The following is a 13323-nucleotide window of genomic DNA, read 5'->3' on the forward strand; positions in this document are numbered from 1 at the left end:
AGACGGATTAAAAACACGTTTGTGAATCTTAGAAGTTAATAACTTTTAAGAATTTTCAATGGCAAATCCATGATCAAGTTTAACCCAAGCCATATATTTTTCAATAAATATTCGGTGAGCAGTTGGGTGTACTAATGCACAGTGCTATGTGCCATTAAAACTGTTCAAAATATGACCTGTGTCCTTGAGCCCTGCACTTGAACTGCTTTCAGTCTTGCATCAGAAACAGCAGTGGCTACAAATGGGCATCCTATGTGGCAGGAGCAGGAGGGATGTTTCAGATTCAAAGCTTGGCCCGTCGCGGGAGGTAATCAGGAAGAGCACTGTGGACGAAGGGGCATTTAGACCCAGCCGTGGTGGGGATGTGTAATTTGCAGTGCAGCATTGATTCATTGCCTACTTCTTGGACCCACAGGCCACATTACCGCTGACCCACAGTGTGGATCTGCAGTGGTTGGTGGAGTGGAATGCAGTCCTGGTCAATAGCCATTATGATGTGAAGAGCCCTTCCCATGTCTGGATATTCGCTCAGTCTGTCAAAGACCCCTGGGTCCTCTGCCTCTTCAGTTTCCTCCGGCAGGAGAACTTGCCCAAACACTGCCCCACAGCCCTCAGCTACGCCTGGCCGTACGCCTTCACTCGGCTCCAGTCGGTCATGCCTCTGGTTGACCCAAAGTAAGAGAACTGTGTTTTCCTCTTTTGTTTATCATTTTTGCCCTCTTACATTTACATGTTATCTAAAAGATTGGCAAATTATAATCCTCTCTGGTTTCTGCACTTCCTTCCAGAAGTCTTAATATTGAATAAAAGCCAGTCAAAAACTCTTACCTAGCACTAGTTTGTTTGGGTTTTTTTTCCTTAATAATCCATATGATTGACTATATAGACTGTCAGAAACTTAGTGTTGAAAACAGTCTTAAAGTTCTATTCAACTTCCCATCCAATAGAGACATTCCCTGTCCAGACAGTTCTTAACAGCATAGACAATCCTTGACGGGCAGTAGGTCAACTGTGTTTGGGCACTTCCTAGGGTCTTTATTTAACAAGTGATATTTAAAATGCAGAACTTAGTTTCACTCTTGTTTTCAACTCCGTACTTCCAGTAGCCCAATTAATGCCAAGAAAACCAGCACCGCCGGCAGTGGAGATAATTATGTTACCTTGTGGAGAAACTACCTTATTCTTTGTTTTGGAGTTGCAAAACCCAGTATTATGAGCCCGGGACACTTAAGAGCTTCCACTCCAGAAATAATGGCGACCACACCTGATGGTACAGTGAGCTACGATAACAAGGTGACGTGACATGCTTCAGAAGAATTATTCTGTAAGGTTTTTTTTAGCTTGTTTGTCTAGAGTTCACAGTGCACGTCGCACTGTGCCTGCCATCTGGAGTATATGGGATCAGATTTTCATGCTACACATTTCTAAATTCCATTGAGCGTTGACGTGCATAATTTATTAGTCCTCCCTGACAAGTGGGGAACTGAAGATTAAGAGAAGTTAAGAAACTTGGTTAAGACCATAGAGTGCCCTGAGGTTTATTCATTTATTATGCCCTGAGGTTTGGTTCCTGCCCTGCGTACCACATTTCTCTCACTCCTTGCCCAGTATTCTCCTTGAAACGATGCCTTCATTACATGATCTTGTTAAGAATGGGTTTGTAGATTTAATTTAAAAAAAGGAAGACATAATAAATCTATTCTTTAGGATTTGTGTCCCAGGTAAAAAAAAATGCATTCATGGTGCTGTATTAAAATTTATGTCTGTCTTTGGTTTTTTTCTCTCTGAAATGATGGCAGTGCTTTGGGACGTGGTTTAGTACTTTGAAACTGTTATAATGGAATCATCCTTTGATTAAAGGAAGCATCGGTTATCATGTTACCTCTTTTTCACTTTTAATCAACTTGTTTCAGGCCATAGGCACCCCATCGGTGGGAGTTCTGTTAAAGCAGTTGGTGCCTTTGATGAGACTAGAGGGCATTGAGATCACAGAGTCCTTAGTTTTAGGATTTGGAAGAACAAATTCCCTTGTTTTCAGGTACAGTAGTCTCAATGAGTTGCTCTAAATTCGTTCCTACTGCTGTTGTCGTAGTTCCTGTTTTTAACTCAAGTTTGAGTCTGCGTGTTGGCATGTGCCTGGGGGGGTTTATAGGCTTTGTGCCATTTCCTTTGTGTCCTCGTGGTTTGACGTGCATGTAGCCAGCGTTTCTCACCGCCGCCTCGCTTTTCCCCTTTCGCCTTTGCGGCTTTGATTTTCCATCTCAGATTTTATCTCGTTTGCAAGATTGGTTTTAGATAGCTGTAAGTGAAGGTAATTCAGTGTCCATCGCCAGAGAGCCAGACTGTTCAGAGGCTTTCATGTCAAAACAATGAGGTCTGCTCATCAGCCATTTATGCAACAGATCTCAAAGGCTAAGCACTGATAGAACTCTTTCAAGGGTATTCTGTTACACTGGTCGATCTTTTCAGAAGGTGCTTTATCTGCCTTAGTAGAACCATCATATCTCGGATTCTTGGCTCATTTCACACCTTTAATCAAATAACCGTTCCATCTGAGGCAGCGTCAAGGCCTTTTGAAAGAGTCATCATAAAATATTAGTTCAGGCTGTCTCTGGTGACTTGAGCTAAGCATATAAGCACCAGTAAAATTCCCAAGTTTTTTATGTCAAGAGAAAAGGGAAAGCTCTAAGCATCTGCCAGAGACCCTATTCGAAAACTAAAGATTAATGAGACATTTTAGAGGCAATTGGAAAAAAATCTGTTACGTTGTTCATGTATAGAGTCAGATTTTATTCTCATAAAAAGTAATTGTGAGTTCTGATACTGGAGTGTCAGCTCACCAGTGTTCTTACTACTTACTAGTTAACTAGTTAAGACAAAGAATCACGTAGATATACTACAAGAAGATAAGAAAACAATTCCTGGAATAACCTAACATTCTTTCCCAAAGAACCTAAGAAACTAACATTCTTTCCCAAGGACATATGTTCTCGTACATCTTGCCCTCTCAGTATTCCTAGGGGTGGGTAAGATTGTGCAATTTATTAGCCACATGGGTCCGGAAAACTTAATGTCTCTGGGCCTCAGTTCCCTTACCTGTAAGACTGTTATAATAAATAAAAATGAAGTATATCTATCTAATAAAAAATGAAAAATTGTTATAATTATAAAGTCTATCTTACATATTTATTGAGAGGATTAAATGTAAAAATGTACGTAATAAATATTCAGTAAATGGTTGCAGTTGAAGGAGGTCATTAATATTATTTCCATTTCTTTGATGAAGAAATTCTAGCATCTGTGCTAGAGAAATCTGAAATGGAGTCCAAGTGTTCTGTCTCTCAGCACAGAATGCCGCAAAGTTTACCTTCCTAACTTTGGATTTCCCTGGAGGATGATGTCTAAGGGCACAAATTATCCCACCGGAAGACTGCAGAATATTGCAAGGTGTTCAGGCATCGAACAGACAGACTATACACAAAATACCTAGCCACAGGCTAGCTCTTCTAATTTGTCTGTCTTGACATAGCAGTTCAGAAGTTATTTCCCAAAGAACACAAATAATTAGTTGAGAACTGGAGATCGTGGGGATGGGTGAAAGATGAAAATGTCTTCTGTGAAGGACTCGATTTTATCGTCATCCCCACTGCCTGTAGTAAAGTGCTTTCAATGTAATCACCACTTGTAATACATTGTTTGTTTAACTGTTTAGAGGGGGATTTTCAACATCAGGGTTTCCAGAACAGTAAATCAGAATCAAGTCAACAGACATGCATTGAGCCCAAATTATATACATAACACTGGGATAAAGACCAGTAACACAAAGTACAGGCCAACACCTAGTTCCAGTTCCCCACGTGACTAAGAAACGGAAAGGCCAGGGGGCGGTTGATGTCAGAAGCAAAATGAGAAAACAACATGGTTTAGGACTAAATGCATGTATTTGGTGATAAACTTGGTGTCGATAATAGTGAATTTCAAATGCCAACCTTTATCTCCATAGAGAGTTGGTGGAAGAACTCCATCCATTAATGAAAGAAGCCCTGGAACGAAGACCAGAGGTAATACTTTTAATTTAAATACTTCATACCTCCGTTCATGTGGTCAACATTATAAATTTAGATCGTACTTAATGGTTTCCCCTAAAAAAAAAAATACAAACACCCAGCCTGCTTTTAATTTTTTTTTTTCAACGTTTATTTATTTTTGGAACAGAGAGAGACAGAGCATGAACGGGGGAGGGGCAGAGAGAGAGGGAGACACAGAATCGGAAACAGGCTCCAGGCTCTGAGCCATCAGCCCAGAGCCCGACGCGGGGCTCGAACTCACGGACCGCGAGATCGTGACCTGGCTGAAGTCGGACGCTTAACCGACTGCGCCACCCAGGCGCCCCACCCAGCCTGCTTTTAATAGTGAATCTTAATATTTTAACTTCTGTTATTTTTATTATTGTTCAGTATTTGAATATTTAGCATAAACGGTTCCTCTGTTAAAAGATTCTGTGCTCTAAACTCATGAAGGCAAACAATCTAAATGGTCACGTGCATGTTAAAATACTACATTCTTTTGTAGGAGGTTTGAGTTGATTGAATGTTTTTGTTGGTTTGCTTATTTTTTACGAGGAGTTGAATGGTCAAGAATATTATTTGTTTGATCTGGCATAGGAAGGATTTTCTTCAAAATTATCTTTCCTGAAGTGAACTCTGGAAAGGACAAATTTATACACAGCAGGATAAAAAAAAAAAAAGAAGAAGAAGATGGAAAAAGAAGCTTCCCATATAGTAGATAAGATACAAGACGTAGCAAAAATTTTAGCAATGTGACTTAGAATGACCAGAATTGGTGGGATTCTTCGTGTCCACTAGCCCTTTCTTGTTTCCATGCCTCTGTCTTTCCATAGATGCCAGAAGCATCTAGGAACTGAGGCTGGTTAGTTCTCAACGTTGCCACCTTATAAATATTTACTGACCCACTTAGGATCTGTTTCTTTTATAGCCTATAATAGCAAGATTTTCTCTAAGGATCTGGAAGAAAGAAAAACACCCTTGTCTTTTGTGTTTAGAAAATTGAAAACCCAGGGGCACCTGGGTGGCTCAGTCAGTTAAGCATCTGACTTCGACTCAGGTCATGATTTCAGTTTGTGGGTTCAAGCCCACATCGGGGTCTGTGCCAACAGCTCAGAGCCTGGAGCCTGCTTTGGATACTGTGTCTGCCTCTCTCTCTGCGCCTCCCCAGCTTGTACCCTCTTTCTCTCTCAAAAATATGAAAAGTCATGTCTATATTATGCCTTTCTTTAATACAGTTTCTCAAAGCAAAGTTATTGTTTTGCCTACGTTCATAAATGGTATTACCTTTTTCTACACAGAACAAAAAACGCCGAGAACGGCGGGATTTGTTAAGGCTACAACTACTTCGAATTTTCGAGCTTCTGGCTGATGCTGGTGTCATAAGTGACAGGTAAAGTGAAGATTCTAATGAGTTGATCTCTCCTCACCAAACTGGTCTTTTTGTCTTTTTTTTCTTTCTGTCTGTCTTTCTTTCTTTTGTTTTTTTAATATGTTACCTTTAACTTTTATTCAGAAACGTCCAAAAAAGTCTATTGTTGTTTTTGTGCATATTCGATTTATACTGCCCCTAGGTCAAGAACAAATTTAGTGTGTGAGTTCTGACAGTGAATCTTATTTTCCATGAAGCATGTACTACTTTGATGTAAAGACCAGTCATCTAAAAGCTTTATTTCTTTTTTATTATTCCAGCACAAATGGAGCCTTGGAACGGGATACGTTAGCCCTTGGAGCTTTGTTCTTAGAATATGTGGACCTGACCCGCATGCTTCTAGAAGCCGAAAATGATAAAGAAGTTGAAATTCTTAAAGATATCCGGGCACATTTTAGTGCGATGGTCGCCAACTTGATTCAGTGTGTTCCAGGTACAGGGATGCATCACTGCGGATTTCCTTTCATGCCTGACAGACCGTTTGTGTTTCTCATTACTGGGCTTTTCCTCTTTAATCCTACTGGCCTGTGTGCAGGTCTTAGATGGGATCGTTCATTTACTTTGAAATACTTGGAAATACACACAAGAACAGATTGTGGTAATTCAGCACAGAGTTGGAAAGGGAACAATAGGAATGAAATTTGGCTTTGTTCTTGTCATTATTTCTATTCTTTGTTTTGGTTCCCATCTAAAAATGAATCTATGTAATTCATAGGAAGGAAATAATTCAGGGGGAGCATTCACAAGGGCTTCATTTCTTCTTCTTATTGTGCTACCTGTGAACATGTGATCCGTCTCCACAGTATGCCTTCTCTTCACTCTCCGATCAACACATTCTATACAGCTAATAAATTAGATTATTGAGAGGTTTTTGCACAGAGCGAACTGCGGGTATGGGTATGAAAACTTTTCATCTAATAAAAGCATGGAGAATAAAGATAGCTGGCCAGTTTGGTGTAAAAATTAATTGCTGTAATTAAAAGTTGTGACATATGGAGCGCCTGGGTGGCTCAGTCGGTTAAGCGACTGACTTTCAATTTTGGCTCGGGTCATGATCTCATGGTTTGTGAGTTCGAGCCCCACATTGGGCTCTTCTCTGACAGTGCAGAGTCTGCTTGGGATTCTCTCTCTCCCTTTCTCTCTGCCCCTCCCCTGCTTGCATGCTCTCTCTCTCTCTCTCTCTCTCTCTCTCTCTCTCGAAATGAATAAACTTAAAAAAAAAAGTTTTGACATAATTACAAAAAGCCACAACTCAACTGTTTCTACCTTTTCATTGATTTGAGATTGTAAAACCTTTTTCTTGCCAATGTTCCTCATCTTAGATGACCCTAAATTAAGATTTCAGTTTACTTCTTCAGTTAAAATATGTTTGTTTAAAATAGACAGTGTATACATTGTATTTCACAGGCAGCAGCAGTTGAGAGGATGTTTGATATGTAATCAGTAACTGAGTGGAAGGGGTTGCAGTTTTGCTAGACATTGATTAGAAAGCAGGGTCTGTGAGTCCACTTTTTTCCTCTGCTTCCCGCTCTGGACAAGGTGCCATTGACTGCAGCGTGAGGAACAGGAAAACCACACATGTAGAGAGAAAATGAGGCTTGACTTCTTAAATCCATGTTTCATTATAGAAGACTCGAGTTAGGAAATGAAATTACTGCTTTCCTCAGAACATAGGAATCATGTATAATAGTGACATAAAGTGTATTCACTATACTTTTCAGTCAAGCCAACTCCTAACTCTGTTTTTCTCTCCAGTTCACCACCGAAGATTTCTGTTCCCCCAGCAAAGCCTGAGGCATCATCTTTTCATCTTGTTTAGCCAGTGGGCAGGACCCTTCAGCATTATGTTCACCCCTCTCGACCGCTACAGTGATAGAAATCATCAAATTACACGATACCAGTATTGCGCATTAAAGGTAGGGCACCTTTGTCTCAGTGGATGACTTACGTTGGCCCAATGGTCTCTTTCCCCATAGATAGATGGCTGTGTATAAATATGTAAATACTCCAGTTGGTTTCTCAACCGGGTTGAGGTTTGGGTTTCAAAATAGAAAACTTGTCCCAGCTCTTACTTTTATCTAGTGTATGAGAACCATACGGATTTGCTTATTTACCCTGTTAGTAGCTGCCTTGTCCATTAACATACAACCTAAAAAAGATATATATGTTACCTCAAGTTCAGAACCAGCCAAGAGCCACATTCTCTTTTTAGTCTTCCATTTTAAAACACTTCCAAAAATAAATTTCCACACTACTAACTGTTCCAAAACTTCAGAAGCATGATTCCTTGCAGCCTAATTACCTTTAGAAAACTATTTCAATTCTGTCATATATATGGAAGTTTGATGACGTGCCAGTTGACTTTTGCCTCAATGGAGCTAGCTGATTTAAACCATGGTCCTCATAGTCATTTGGACTTGGTAATTACAAAGTTAATCATTCTTACATTCCCTTGCTTCCTCTCCTCCTCAGAGTAGCTAAATTTATATTCTTAATTTTTTTCCTTTGATTAAGAATCATGTTATTTATTTCCACATTTTTCATAGTTTGTCAATTTAGTACATTGGTTAAATATTTGTCATCAAAGCAAAATTTGAAAAGCTGTATTTACCTTATAAGCAGAATTTATTCACTTGAAATCATGGAAGGTAAGTATAAATACTGTGAAATGGCCATTTTGTTTTGAGTATCTTACTCTTTTGTCGTAAAGATTTGTTTAATCATAAAATTATATGTCCGTGGAGTTAAATTTATGGCTTTTAATTCTTATTTAAAAATCCAAAATTGGGAATCTGGTCCTTCTTATTGAATCTAGTAAGGAATACTTTAAAATATGATGGTAAAAACTGCTTTAAAAGACCTTCATCACCTATAAATCTGGTAGTTACATTTTGTGAAGTCGCTTGCATGTTATTAGATCATTCCAAGTTTCATTCACACATTTGGTTGTTTTGTTATCAGGCAATGTCAGCAGTGTTGTGTTGTGGCCCTGTGTTTGACAATGTGGGCCTTTCCCCCGATGGCTACCTATATAAGTGGCTTGACAACATTCTGGCTTGTCAAGATTTACGAGTAAGTATTAGCCAAAAATACATTGCTTTTAAATGTCTTGGGTGTTCTACCTGATCAGGTTACTAGAGTGTAGAAGCATTGTTCACAGCACAATCTCTGCATGTATCAGCCACAGAAGTATAGGTTTTTGTGTTATTCGTATTACACTATGATGCATCAGAATTAAAAAAAAAAAAGTATTCACCCAAGTTGACTATAAACTGGGCCCTAAAACAAGTTTCTGTGAAGTTCATAGTATTGAAATGACACAGACTATTTCTCTAATCACAGTGATAATAAGCTAGTAATCAATAATAAAAATATAATTTAAAAACACCCTTCCAGGTAACTAGTGAGTCAAAGAACAAATTACAATAGAAACTAAAAAATACCTTTAACTGAAGAATAACAAAAATAATATATACTAAACTTGTGGGCTGTAAATAAAGCTGTGCTTAGAATGAAATGTATAGCCTTAAGTATATATTTGAGAAAGAAAAAAAAGGCTGATAACCAATGACCTAAGCATCCATCTCAAGACGTTATAAAAAGAATAGCATATTAAACTGAAAACAAGTACAATGAAGGGAATAATAGAGATGAAAGCACAAATTAATCAAAGAGAAAAAATAGAAATGATAATTTAGCCAAAAGTTGAATTTATTATGAATACTAAAATTAATTCCTGGCAAGTCTGATCAAGAAAGAGAGAAGGCACATGTCTCACTAACATCAGAAATATTAAGGGGACATCCCTACAAATGGTCGATGTTGAAAATAAAGGAGAATATATGAACGTTTTGTGCCAATAAACCTGAAAATTTAAATAAAATAGACAAATTCCCAAAAAAAAAACACAACCCTAGAAGAAAAGAAAAATCTGAATAGTCATTTAAGTAATAAACATGAGCAAGAAATTCTGGTAGCATCTCTCAACAAGCAGACCGAAACACACCTAAGATCTAACTTCCTTTGATTTTGTTCTGGTTTCTTTTTAATATTTTTATTTTTATTTTTTATTTTATTTTATTAATTATTTTTCTTCCTCAAAAATGAAAAGATGAAGAAATTCAGCCTAAAAGTAAGAACAGGAAGAAATGATGGCCAGGGATTTAATCAACACAGATAAAATTAAGATGTCTGAACTAGAATTTAAAACCACAATTATAAGAATACTAGCTGGGGTTGAAAAAAAGCATAGAAGACACCAGAGAATCCCTTTCTGTGGAGATAGAAGAATTAAAATGTAATCAGGCCGAAATTAAAAATGCTACAACCAACATACAATCTCGAATGGATGCCATGATGGTTAGGATGGATGAAGCAGAGCAGCGAATCAATGATATAGAATTTATAGGTAATAAAGAAATTTTATCTGTAATTCAAAGTCTTCTCACGAGGAAAACTTTGGATAGCTTTACTGATGAATTTAACATTTAAGGAGCAAATTGCGTTGATTATAAACAAAATCCTTAGAAAACAGCTCAAGAGGAAATATTTTATGAGACAAGCATAACCTTGATACTAAAACCTGCCAGGGATTTAACAGGATAAAAAAAATTAAGAGGCAATTTTATTCAAGAGTATAGATACAAAAATGTAAACAAAATATAAGAAAATCAAATTTAGTGATATATAAAATGATGATTCATCATGATCAAATTGGCATTTTTTAAGAACTGCAAGATTGGTTCAATATTCAAATATCCGTCAACTCCTTAGTATGTTAATTATATTAATAGAGTCTCAAGAAGGAAATACACAAACATCTCAATAGAAGCAGAAAAAGCATTTAATAAAATTCTACATTTATTTATGAGAGAAACTCCTATCAAAATTAAGAATAAAAAAGAACATTCTTAGTTTGATAAAGGGTGTTTGAGAAAAAAAACCTATAATAAAAATCATACCGTATAGTGAATATTGAAAGTATTCTCTGAGATTAGAATGCTCACCTTCACCACTTCTATCAACATTATACTAAAGATCCTAGTCAATGCACTGGGAAAGAAAAAATAAGACATCAGAAATGAAAAGAAGAAATTAGATTATAGATATAAATGTGAAAGCTGAAAGACTGACATTTCTAGAAAATACAGGAGGATATCTTAATCCCTGGGGCCAGGGCCAGATTTCTTACACAGGATGCCAAAATTACTGATTGTAACAAAAGACCAATTAATAACTTCACCAAAGACATCATTAAGAGTGTGAACAGGCTAGCCACAGAGTGAAAGATGTTTGCACCATAAAACCAACACTTCTTATCTAGAGTATATTAAGGACCCCTACAGATAATTAGATAAAGACATTCATAGAAAAATAAGCAAGTGACTTAAAAAAAGAAATTTACAAAAGAGGTTATTTGGCCAATAAACATAAGAAAAGTTTCTCAAGCTCATTAGTAATTAGAGAGATGCAAACTAACCACAGGAGATGCTACCTCAAATCCACCAGAATGGTGAAAACTAAAAAGACTGACAATGTTGATGGGGAAATAGAAAAACAGGAACTCTCACACAATGCTACAGAGAGTGGAAATCCACATAACCACCTCGGAAACCTGATTGTCATTATATACTAAAGTTGAACATAGTACGCCCTAAAACCCAGCAGTTTTACTCAAATATATATTTTATAAAGTAAGTTTCCAGTGCGTGCAACATATGACATGTACAAAATTGTTCAAAGCAGTATTATGAAGGCAAAAGCTGGAAACAACCCAGATGTCTGTCAATATAGAATGAATACATTGTGAAATAAAGATATACTAGAATGTAACAGTGAAAATGAGTGAATATAGATGCTTCTCAAACATGAGTTGTGTTCAAGAAAACACACAAAATTATAGGCAATATAATTCCATTTGCATAGAGTTCAAAACAGCCCAAACGAACCAACAGTTGTAGAAGTCAGAATAGTGGTTACTTTGGAAAAGAAGAGAGAGGCTAGTGATTAGGACAATGCATAAGGCAGGCTTCCGTGGTGCAGGAAATCAATCTGGTGTTCTACTTCCTGTGTTCACTTTGGTGTGTTCGGTTACAGTAACTCATCATTTACTTATGAATTAATTGTATACTATGTATCTTATACTTCAATATAAAGTTTCTAAAGCTCAATTAAAAACTTGCTGATTTTCTTTCAAGTCAAACCAACTTTTTAATGAAATGGTATTTTTAAGTCCTTTTTAATAGTGTCATTAACTTTTATCTGCTGCTAATTACTTAAGCCTGTGGGGAACTAGGTTGATGATGTTCAACCATCCAACTAGAATATTACTTCCATCTTAGCCCACACCCTGTGGTTAGAAAAAAAAAAAGAAAAAAACCCAGAATCTTTTCTTATCCCCCTCGTTGCAACTGGCAAGAGAAGGAAACAGAAGGAAACAGGAAAATGTTACTTTCTTAGGGGAATATGGCCTCCACGCACTAGGCTTCTCATGGACAGATGTGACCATCCAGTATTTGACAGTAGCTTCCAGAACCGTCAATAAAGGATCTCATTAATTCTATCTAGTATGATGATTGTTTCATATGGAAGTCTCTGATTTAGAAGAGTTTATTAATACTACATTTCTTTTTAAAATATTGCCAGCTAAATTTTACATGGTATATTTAGTAATCAAGCCCCATAAACATATTCTGATTTTTTTCCTCAAAAGACTTGCATGCATAAAGGCTATCCTTTTGTATATTTAATTTTCAACCAAATACATGTACTTTTCAAAAATATTTTAAATACAACGAAGAATCATTGCCAACAGTCTTCATTATCTTTTCAGAATTAAAAATCAAGAATGAGTGGACCCTGTCTGACGGATTTACACAGAGTCAAATTTGGTTTATACATACATTTCAATAGTCAGTTGCAACATCGCATCCTCTTAAAGTAAAATATATGGAATAAAAATTAAGATAAAGGGACTCCTGGCTGGTTCAGTCTGTAGAGCACACAACTCTTGATCTCAGGGTTGTAAGTTTGAGCCCCACGTTGGGTGTAGAGATTACTTAAAAATAAAGTCTTTAAAAGAAAACTAAGATGAATACACAGTCTCCACTTTCATGTTACCCACTTTATATTGGGCAGACATGATTTTGTTTCTTTCTCTGGAATAATCTTTCACTAGACCTGAATAATTGCTTTTCTCCATGTATTCAGGTTCATCAGCTTGGCTGTGAAGTTGTCGTCTTGCTATTGGAACTTAATCCTGACCAAATCAATCTTTTTAATTGGGCGATTGACCGATGCTACACAGGTTCCTACCAGCTAGCATCCGGCTGCTTCAAAGCCATCGCAACTGTGTGTGGAAGCAGGTATGTATGTGGTCTTGGAAGTGAAAGGTACGGTCAGTGGCAAGTACAATGAAGGTTGTTCTCCATGATGATGAACACGTGAGAGCAGTAAGTTCTAAGGAAATACAAAATGGCCAATATTTCCCCAGTAGGTAGTCCGCTTTAAGTCTGCAGCTACATTGACTTTTCTCATTCTCCAGAAGAGTGATTTGGAGTGGTACCATCCATCTTTTTAATTGCCTGGAAATTCACAGTGAAGCATGAGAACAAAATTTGAAAATGGAAAACAAGATACATTAAAGGAATTTCTAGAAATGTTTGTGACAGATGTGAACCATAAGCCCTTCAGCCATCCTGAGACCAAACTAAATCCAGGAAGCAACCTTAAAATGTTATCTCTCTCTTGGCCAGAACTTCAGAAAGGAAGAAAAAAGAAAATGTGACGCCGTGGGTTCCTTAGATTACACTTGTAAAACCACCCTCC

General features: G+C 37.2%; 1 protein-coding gene across 9 annotated transcripts in view; it reads left to right on the plus strand.

Moving 5' to 3' along the window:
* Nucleotides 1–13323, plus strand: part of FRY (FRY microtubule binding protein) — a 445796-nt gene that overhangs the window by 334694 nt on the left and 97779 nt on the right. For all 9 annotated transcript variants that reach the window (XM_043576463.1, XM_043576388.1, XM_043576406.1 and 6 more), the window contains 9 exons: nucleotides 416–675; nucleotides 1104–1293; nucleotides 1914–2038; nucleotides 4004–4061; nucleotides 5366–5457; nucleotides 5757–5929; nucleotides 7252–7412; nucleotides 8458–8568; nucleotides 12706–12860. In XM_043576463.1, coding sequence (XP_043432398.1) covers nucleotides 416–675; nucleotides 1104–1293; nucleotides 1914–2038; nucleotides 4004–4061; nucleotides 5366–5457; nucleotides 5757–5929; nucleotides 7252–7412; nucleotides 8458–8568; nucleotides 12706–12860 — 1325 coding nt within the window. The remainder of the gene's footprint in view (nucleotides 1–415; nucleotides 676–1103; nucleotides 1294–1913; nucleotides 2039–4003; nucleotides 4062–5365; nucleotides 5458–5756; nucleotides 5930–7251; nucleotides 7413–8457; nucleotides 8569–12705; nucleotides 12861–13323) is intronic.

This window comes from Prionailurus bengalensis, chromosome A1, assembly GCF_016509475.1.
Source record: "Prionailurus bengalensis isolate Pbe53 chromosome A1, Fcat_Pben_1.1_paternal_pri, whole genome shotgun sequence".
In the NCBI taxonomy this organism is placed as follows: Eukaryota; Metazoa; Chordata; class Mammalia; order Carnivora; family Felidae; genus Prionailurus; species Prionailurus bengalensis.